This window comes from Malus domestica, chromosome 05, assembly GCF_042453785.1.
Source record: "Malus domestica chromosome 05, GDT2T_hap1".
Classification (NCBI taxonomy): Eukaryota; Viridiplantae; Streptophyta; class Magnoliopsida; order Rosales; family Rosaceae; genus Malus; species Malus domestica.
In genome coordinates, this window is record NC_091665.1 from 29,161,126 (window position 1) to 29,170,392 (window position 9,267).

Consider the following 9,267-nt stretch of genomic DNA (forward strand, 5'->3'; position numbering starts at 1 on the left):
TCCAAACTTTCTATAATTAGAAAGAAAAAAACGCTTGTGAGAAATGTAGAATGAGATTTATGAAATGTCCCTTAAGAAATTCTATGTAATTCAATGAAATTATATGTAATTAAATATTGATCACTTATCGTTAAAATAGTAAAAACGAAGTCAAATATATATTGACCTCAAATCGATCAAATACTAAACCATTGTATCCCACTTTTTCAGGGCCTAAAAAAGTGAGTAATATTATTCATACTATATTTTTGTACTACATTTTCATATCATCTTAAGTGGCATTTGAGGTAAATAGTTTATTTTTTGAAAAATTATGATAAAAAAATTGTATGCGGAGATTTATCGAAAAAAAGAAAATTGTATGCAAAGAGTACTGACTTTTTAATATAGTAAGCTAACTACAATTTACATCATAATTTTACAATTGTATCAATTTACATCTTTTGAATATTTGAATGTACTAATATCCATTAAGTTGATGAGTTTTTCAATCAATGTGGTGCATATATAACTTACAAATCATCGCAATTACGGATTTCATAATTACCATGTCATCAACTTGATGAAGATTTAAACACTAACAAAATGGTACAAGTCAAAATCTTAGGGGGCAATACGAAAAAAATATAGAGGGTGTAAAATATATATAGCCATAATATAATAGGATGTATGGGATGCACACCCAACAATACTTACTATAAAATGTACTTAACAATAAAATTAACATTAATTTATATCCATACCTTATCATTTACAATACAAACACCCACACATCAATGGGAGATAAAATAAAGCACACATGAAATTTACATACCACTTAAGAAACACTAAGATGTATATACATGGGTAATGCTATCCACACACCTTTATTTACTTTTCACATACCCCTCTCAATTTTCAACTGTCTAGTCGAGTGAATTGAAGGTGATCAAAAGACAGAAATTAACAAAGGGCGTGTGAATAGAACCACCCTGTCTCTTGTCTACTTAAGGCTCGACAATAATCTTTCCAGTCGCGTGTCCATCCATACTCCTAGCCCAAGCATCTTCAGCCTTGCTCAGAGAATACGTCGAGTCGATTACCGTCTTGAGCTTTCCTTCCTTCACCAACTTAACAAGATACTCCAAGTTCTCAGCCTTGACATTCAGAAACAGTGGCACCAGCTGCTTCTTCGAGAATGTGAGTTTCTTCAGTGCAAAAGTAGCAAAGGCACTTGGACTGGGAGTGATGTCTATTACCTTCCCGTTGGTGCTCAAATTAGGCTCAAAAGTTGACCAGGGGATGCCAGTTGCGCAGTGGACCACAACATCATATTTCCGACCAGATGGGCTAGTCAGAGCTGCTCCTTCTGGGGTCTTGTAGTCAAGAACCTCATCTGCCCCTAAGCTCTGGACAAATTCAATGTTACGAGCTCCACACGTGGCTGTAACATGCGTGTTACCGAGCTTTGCTAGTTGGACTGCATACTGACCCACGCCCCCAGAGGCAGCAGTAATCAATATGTTCTTTTGCTGGCCGCTTCCGTCCAGCTTGATCCCAGCAGATTCCGTGAGACACTGGTGAGCTGTGAGGCCAGCAACAGGTAAGCCTGCACCTTCAGCTGCTGAGACTTCAGGTGGCCTGGACACTATCAAGTTCTCACTAGCTTTAGTGTACTCAGCCAGTCCACCTCCATTCTATCCATACATAAGATGACAATGAAATTGAGGCACACATATAATAAATGAGTTCTAAATGTGAAACTTCTTATATGCACAATTAGATCTTCAAGACGGGGAAAAAGTAACCAAAGGAATAAGATGAACACTCACAGCATGGCTCAGAAATGTCACAACTTTGTCCCCCGGTTTGAACTTTTGCACTCCTTGTCCAACCTCTACAACCTCTCCAGCCACATCAGTAACTGTTAATATCATTAGACAACGTTAAAAACAAAAACCTACCAGTCTACAAACTGAATGACATTGATAACTTAAACCATCAAACACCTCGCCTTTCAATGTAGGATAGATGAATGCCATTTTAAAAATCAAAGCACAAATTTACTTCAGAATCCAACTGATTCAAGCACCAGAAAAATCATTAAAAAAAAAAGCACCGGAAAATTCTCCCAAGATTACAAATAGCATAAAGTGTAAATGAGAAGTTTCATTGAAAACACGATATGATCCGTAAACCATTGTGCTTACTTTTCAATATTCACTTTTTAAAAAGGGTCTGTTCGGCATGCCTAGTTTTTCAATAATGTAGTAACCAATCACACCCAGTACCTTGTACAACAGTTAGCATGTTTCAGCTTATGAGACCAGTTGAATGTTGTCTAGGTATCTCAAAAATTTAACTAGCATGGTGCAGCAAACTTATTGAAAGGCGAGTAGACTACACATCAGTGGCATTACCAAACACTAATGACAAGCACTACGCTGTAATGTGAAGTGAACAAACACGTCTGAAAAGGAGCAGGTACAAACTAGAAACAGCGGGTTCTTTTGGTGAAAAAGGGGGCCTAGCCCAAACAAACTTCTACAAATCTATGCCTGGTAAGGCCAACCAAATCTTCCAATACAAAAAGAGGACGATCAATCATTCTAAAAACAGAGGCCTTGTTTGGTGTCAAGCATTGGACTGGAAGAGATAACACACTTGACTGAATGGATTTTAGAACAAAAAACCGGATGCCAGATTTCACATGTTGCCTAAGTTGAAGGTAGAAGATTGATTAGTCATAGAGGATTAAGTTATCCTTTCAATCCCCACAAAAATGGTAGAGTTAATTTTCCTCCATGACTAATCCTCCTTCTAACTTCAACTTAAACAACATATGAAAGTTGGCATCCATTTTTTCTTTGACGTACATTGAACCTAGTAAGTTATCCATTCCAACCCAATCCTAGACACCAAACGAAGGCCAAAGTTCCTACCAATACGATCAACTTCTCGTTTATAACACTACAAGTTAATCTGACTTTATAACAAACAGATCACTTAAAATCTTATTCATTTTTCTGGATGCTATGATTGGACTGTCAAATTATTTACTCAGGAACTCACAAGCACATACATAATTACTGCTGGGAAAGTTCAAGATTGATTGTAACTTGTAACTTGTAAGAAAAAGAATTTGGTTAAATTCTTGCAAGCAAAGAAAGCAGAATCATTCACCAGGTATGTGAGGAAATTTTCGGGGGAAAAAAGGCCGAAGCATGCCCTTCTGAATTTTCCAATCAACTGGGTTTAGAGCAGCTGCTTCCAGTTTCAACAAAACCTCCCCCTTCTTGGGAGAGGGGACCGGAGCCTCCACATGCTGCAAAAAACAAATTACACGAATAAAATACACATAAATTCGAGAAGGAAATATCAAAGAAGGAAAAACATATGAGATAGATGTACAAAATGTTAGACCAAACAAATTTACAGAATAACAAAAGGGGAACGTACGAGATGAAGAAAGAAAAGCGATAACCTTTAAAGCAGAAGCGCCTCCGCCATAGCTGTCGTACTGTACCGCATGCATAAGCTTTGACGCCATGTTGCCGTACCCTTCTGAATCGGCAGAGACAGACGAGGGAGGATTCAGATTTGTAGAGAGAGAAGAGGGAGAGTGAGAGAGGGCGAGTTGCTAGATCCTTGTGGATGGAATTTGGATCCTCTCCTGAGCCGAAGGTGAGGATCCAAGGTATGTGGACCGTTAGATAAAAATCTAACGGTTATAATTATTATAATTTTAAAGAAATCCCTTATTTGTAATCGTTGGATTTTCATCTAACGACCTACAATCCTTGATCAGGAAGACCCTCACCTTGAGCTCAGGAGAGGATCGAAATCCCTAGGATTGGGTTTTTGACAACGACACTTGGAATTATTTCAGTTTGCCACGTGTTGAACTAAGATAATCGACGGAAATAACTCTCTGGTTTATTGACTTTATTCACTTGTAAATATATCATTATATAAAAATAAATTTAGAGTTGGTTGGAGGGTGTGGTGCTTTAAAAAAAAATTAAAAAAATTTAGACATCAAATGTGTTTAGTAAAACAAAAGAAAATTGTTTCTTTTTCAAAATTGTTGTCAATAACAATAAAAAATAGAACTATGGTCTACCATGCTACTATGCTTCTTGAAAAAGTTTTTTTTTTTATTCAAAGCATTGTGAATAGTATCTATTTAATGAAAATTTCAAATGATAAGTATACTCCTGTATACTATACAAAATTACAATTTTTATCGCTGCATTATTCTCTTTGATAATTTTTATAACACATTGAATGTTATAGTCTTTGTAATCATTTAACATGTTTACAACATTTTTATATAAAAGTTTACCAAATATTTAAATATTATTTTTTTTGTTAAAAGCACTTTTACAAAAAAAAAATTTATCAAACATTTAACAACTTTATTTTACAGCTATTTATTCTCACAGCACAACATAAGTATTTTTTTTTTCAAAAAACGCAACAATACCAAACTAGCCCTTAGTGTTAGAGCTCGCCAAGGAAGAGTAACTCGATTAGCCTATTTCATCTTACATCTATCATATTATTAATTTAAATAGATAATCAAAATCTTGTAAGTATTTATTATTTGGACAAAATTGACACCCAGCAAAATAATAATAAAATTGACAGGTAACAACCCCAAGGGGTAGGTCAATGAGGGAGCAAAAGTTTAGAACTCACAACCTAAAACGTAGTTAACATTGCCAACTGTAAAACGTAGTTAACAATAAAATGAACATTATTTAAATCCAAACCTTATCATTTACAAAACAAACACCCACACATCAAGGGGAGATATCATACAGCACAAATGAAGTTTACATACCGCTATAAAAACATTAAGGACTTGTATGTCATGGATTGTGATAACCACACCTCTTTATTTACCATTCACACATCTTACTCAATTTCCGACTGCCGGATCTAATGAATTGAAGATGATCGAATGATGTAAATAAATAAATAAAGAGCGTGTGAATAGCATCACCCTATATGTTGTTTACTTAACCTCGACAATAATCTTTCCAGTCGCGTGTCCATCTACACACCTAGCCCAAGCATCTTCAGCCTTGCTAAGAGGGTGCGTCGAGTCAATCACTGTCTTGAGCTTTCCTTCCTTCACTAACTTAACAAGATACTCCAAGTTCTCCGCCTTGGCATTCATAAGCAGTGGCACCAGCTGCTTCTTCGAGAATGTCAGTTTCTTCAGAGCAAAAGTAGCAAAAGCACTTGGACCAGGAGTGATGTCTATGACCTTCCCATTGGCGCTCAAATTAGGCTCAAAAGTTGACCAGGGGATGCCGGTTGTGCAGTGGACCACAGCATCATATTTCCGACCAGATGGGCTTGTCAGAGCTGCTCCTTCTGGGGACTTGTAGTCAAGAACCTCATCTGCCCCTAAGCTCTTGACAAATTCAATGTTACGAGCTCCACAAGTGGCTGTAACATGCGTGTTACCGAGCTTTGCTAGTTGGACGGCATACTGACCCACGCCCCCAGAGGCAGCAGTAATCAATATGTTCTTTTGCTGGCCGCTTCCGTCCAGCTTGACCCCAGCAGCTTGCGTGAGACTTTGGTGAGCTGTAATGCCAGCAACAGGTAAGCCTGCACCTTCAACTGCTGATACTTCAGGTGGCCTGGCTACTGTTAAGTTCTCACTAGCTGTAGCGTACTCAGCCAGTCCACCTCCATTCTATCCATATATGTAAGATGACAACGAAAATTGAGGCACAAATATAATCAATGAGTTCTAAACGGGAAGCTTCTTATATGCACAATTAGCTCTTCAAGACGGGGAAAAAGTAACCAAAGGAATAAGATGAACACTCACAGCATGGATCAGAAATGCCACAACTTTGTCCCCCGGTTTGAACTTTTGCACGCCTTGTCCAACCTCTACAACCTCTCCAGCCACATCCGTAGCTATTATTATCATTAGACAATGTTAACAACAAAAACCTACCAATCTAAAAACTCATAGAAATTGATAACTTACATCACCAAACAACTCGCCCTTCAATGTAGGAATATCAGAAAAATCATAAAAAAAAATCAACGGAAAAATCTCCCATGATTACGAATATGATAAAGTTTAACTGAGAAGTTTCATTGAAAACACGATATGATCCGTAAACCATTATGCTTACTTTTCAATATCCACTTTTTAAAAAGCGTCTCTTCGGCACGCCTAGTTTTAAAATGATGAAGTAACCAATCACACCCAGTACCTTGTTACAACAGTTGGCTTGTTGCAGCTTATAACACCAGTTGAATGTTGTCAAAGTACCTCAAAATTTAAGTAGCCCGGAGCAGGAAACTTATCGAAAAGCGAGTAGACTACACTTCAGTGGAAATACCAACCACTAATGACAAGCACTGCACTGTAATGTTAAGTGCACAAACACGTCGTAAAAGGAGGGGAACAACTAGAAAGCGGGTTCTTTTGGTGAAACCAAACAAACTTCTACAAATACATGACTGGTAAGACCAACAAAATCATCTTCCAATATACTATCTAATCTACTCGAATCGAAGGCTCACAAAGAGGATGATCGATCATTCTAAAAAGAAAGGCCTTGTTTTGTGTCAAGCATTGGACTGTATGAGATAACACACTTGACTCTATGAATGTTGAATGAAAAATTGGATGCCGGCTTTCAAATGTTGTCTAAGTTGAAGGTAGATGATTGGTTTGTCATAGACGATTAAGTTATCCTTTCTATCCCACAGAAATGGTAAGATTAAGTCTCCTCCATGACTAATCCTCCTTTAAACTTCAACAGTACAACTTGGACAACACTTGATTTTTCATTGACGTACATTGAATCCAGTAAGTTGTCCATTACAACCCAATCCTAGACACCAAAAGAAGGCCAAAGTTCCCACCGATACGGTCAACTTAATCTGACTTTATAACAACAAACAGAGCATTTAAAATTTATTCATTTTTTTAGGTGCTATGAATTGGACTGTCAATACTCAGTAACTCACAAGCACAGAATTACTGCTGGGAAATTCTGGTAAGAAAAAGTAACTCACAAGCACAGATTGATTGTAACCTGTAACAAAAAGTATGTGGTGAAATTCTTGCAAGCAAAAACATCAGAATTATTTACCAGGTGTGTGAGGAATTTTTCGGGGTAATAAGGGCCGAAACATGCCTTTCTGAATTTTCCAATCAGCTGGGTTTAGAGCAGCTGCTTCCAGTTTCAACAAAACCTCTCCTTTCTTCGGAGAGGGTATCGGAACCTCCGCATGCTGCAAAAACCAAATTAACATGAATAAAATACACATAAATTCCAGAAGCAAATATCAAAGAAGGAAAAACATATGAGATAAAAAGGTCGTACCCAGTGCACAAGTGCACAAGGCTCCCGCTTTACGCAGGGTCTGGGAGAGGTGAATGTCGGCTAGCCTTAGCCCCATTTATGGAGAGGCTGCTCCCAAGTCTCGAACCCGAAACCTACCGCTCATGGGCGAAGGTACTTGTCATCGCACCAAGTGCGACATATGAGATAAATCTACAAAATGTTTGACCAAGAAAATTTACAGAATAATATAAGGAGAAATGTAGGAGATGAAGAAAGAAAATAGAAAACCTTTAAACCAGAAGTTCCTCCGCCATAGCTGTCATACTGAACCGCATGCATAAGCTTTGACGCCATGAGTCGGAAGAGAGACCGAGAGATTCATATTTGTAGAGAAGGACAGAGAGAGAGTCGCTATATTCTTGCCGAATGGGTTTTTGACGTATTGTCTAGCGCACACACGTGGAATTACTTGGTTGCCAAGTGTTGAATTAAGGAAAACGCCGGAAATAACCCTCTGTTTTTTATGGACTTTTATTCCATCACACTTTAGTGTGTATCGTTATATCAAACAAAAATATAATTCTTACTATTTATTTGTACCATTATTTATATTATCTTCTTAATAGAAATGAGATTTACCACTCAGTACTATGATCTGATAATATTCATCTTCACTTGGAAGTGAGATATCTTAGGTTCGAATTTCATAGATGGCGAATTCAATACCAAATTAGACTGTCCATTGTATGACCCCTTCTTTTTAGTGTAAAAATATCGATATACTAAAAAAAAATTAAATTACACAAAACTACCTCAATTATAGGTCAAACTACAATCTTATACCTCATATTTTAAACATTGCAATGTTATATCTCAACTTATGAATTCATTGCAATGCTATACCTCTGTTAAATTTTCTATTAATTTAACTGTTAAATAATGACGTGACACGAGTGAGATCCACTCTTTCCCCATCTAAAATAAAAAATTATATTTAATAATTAAATTAATTAAATTAAAACTCTCTTCCTCACTCCCTCACTCTCTCCGCTCTTATTCCTTCCTCTGTACCGATCCCTCCGCGCCCACTGGCCCTCCTACTCTGGCCGTCTTGTCGAGTTCCTCCACACCGGCTGATACACCGCCATTGATGGGGAGGAGGGAACCTCAGAAAGCTTCAGTTGGTGTTGCGAGAAATACGCCTCAGATCAGAGCCGGTCGGGTCATTTGATGTGCCCTTGCAGCTCTGCACCAGCGAAAGCGGGTACGGCGAGAAATCGAAAAGGACTTGGGTATTTCGTCGGTCAAACGGTTCTCATAAACCATCCACCTCCATTGCAGCCCTGTCCGTCTTTTCTCTCTTTTTCTCATTTTCTTCCTCTTGTTATCTCTCGTTCTCTCCCACTCTTATTCGACATGGAACCAGAGGGATGGCTGGCGACACCTCAGACTTGCTTTCGCTGACCTCCGATTTAAGATCCTATTTGTCTTGCCATTACTGACTTCCGATTTAAGATCTATCAGTTTGTCAGCGTAAGGGGGAGAGAGACGTGAGACAAAGAGAGAAACAATGTAAAAGAAAAATAGAAGGGAGAGAGAGACGTGAGAGAAAGGGTGGGGTGGGTGGACGGTGCAGGTGTTAGGGAGGGGAGTCGGCAAGAGGTTGGAGGAGGGTACTGAAGGGAGCTTTGGAGAATTTTTAATTAATTTTAATTATTAAATTAAAAAATAATTTTTTTATTTTGCTTTGGGAATGGATGGACCCAGCTTCTGCCACGTCATTATTTAACAACTAATTTGATAGAAAAATTTGATGGAGGTTTGATATTACAACAAATTCATAAGTTGAGGTATGACATTGCAATGTTTAAAACATAAGGCATGAGATTGTGGTTCGATCTATAATTAAGGTAGTTTTGTGTAATTTACTCTAAAAAAAATAGAGATGAAACTCATA

General features: G+C 37.7%; 2 protein-coding genes across 2 annotated transcripts; both read right to left on the reverse strand.

The window, feature by feature from the left end:
- Window positions 1–692: 692 nt before the first annotated feature.
- On the reverse strand, window positions 693–3,667 carry LOC103435878 (chloroplast envelope quinone oxidoreductase homolog). Its single transcript, XM_008374307.4, has 4 exons — window positions 3,464–3,667; window positions 3,163–3,304; window positions 1,812–1,903; window positions 693–1,676 (listed from the first exon to the last, which is right to left on the reverse strand). The coding sequence occupies exons 1-4, from the start codon at window positions 3,527–3,529 to the stop codon at window positions 987–989; spliced, it is 990 nt and encodes a 329-aa protein (XP_008372529.1). The 5' UTR covers window positions 3,530–3,667; the 3' UTR covers window positions 693–986.
- Window positions 3,668–4,720: 1,053 nt separating this feature from the next.
- On the reverse strand, window positions 4,721–7,715 carry LOC103435875 (chloroplast envelope quinone oxidoreductase homolog). The gene is made up of 4 exons (XM_008374304.4): window positions 7,599–7,715; window positions 7,116–7,257; window positions 5,831–5,922; window positions 4,721–5,692 (listed from the first exon to the last, which is right to left on the reverse strand). Exons 1-4 carry the CDS (start codon window positions 7,662–7,664, stop codon window positions 5,000–5,002), a joined length of 993 nt encoding a protein of 330 aa, XP_008372526.3. The 5' UTR covers window positions 7,665–7,715; the 3' UTR covers window positions 4,721–4,999.
- Between the last annotated feature and the right edge of the window lie 1,552 nt (window positions 7,716–9,267).

Bases quoted from the DNA above. Each gene is read 5' to 3' on its own strand.
- LOC103435878 (XM_008374307.4), bottom strand. From the start codon at position 3,529: ATGGCGTCAAAGCTTATGCATGCGGTACAGTACGACAGCTATGGCGGA. The intron at 3,305-3,463 runs GTTATCGCTTTT...TGTTTTTTGCAG, and splicing joins GAGGCGCTTCTGCTTTAAAG to CATGTGGAGGCTCCGGTCCC. The intron at 1,677-1,811 runs GTGAGTGTTCAT...ATGTATGGATAG, and splicing joins TGACATTTCTGAGCCATGCT to AATGGAGGTGGACTGGCTGA.
- LOC103435875 (XM_008374304.4), bottom strand. From the start codon at position 7,664: ATGGCGTCAAAGCTTATGCATGCGGTTCAGTATGACAGCTATGGCGGA. The intron at 7,258-7,598 runs GTTTTCTATTTT...TGGTTTTTGCAG, and splicing joins GAGGAACTTCTGGTTTAAAG to CATGCGGAGGTTCCGATACC. The intron at 5,693-5,830 runs GTGAGTGTTCAT...ATATATGGATAG, and splicing joins TGGCATTTCTGATCCATGCT to AATGGAGGTGGACTGGCTGA.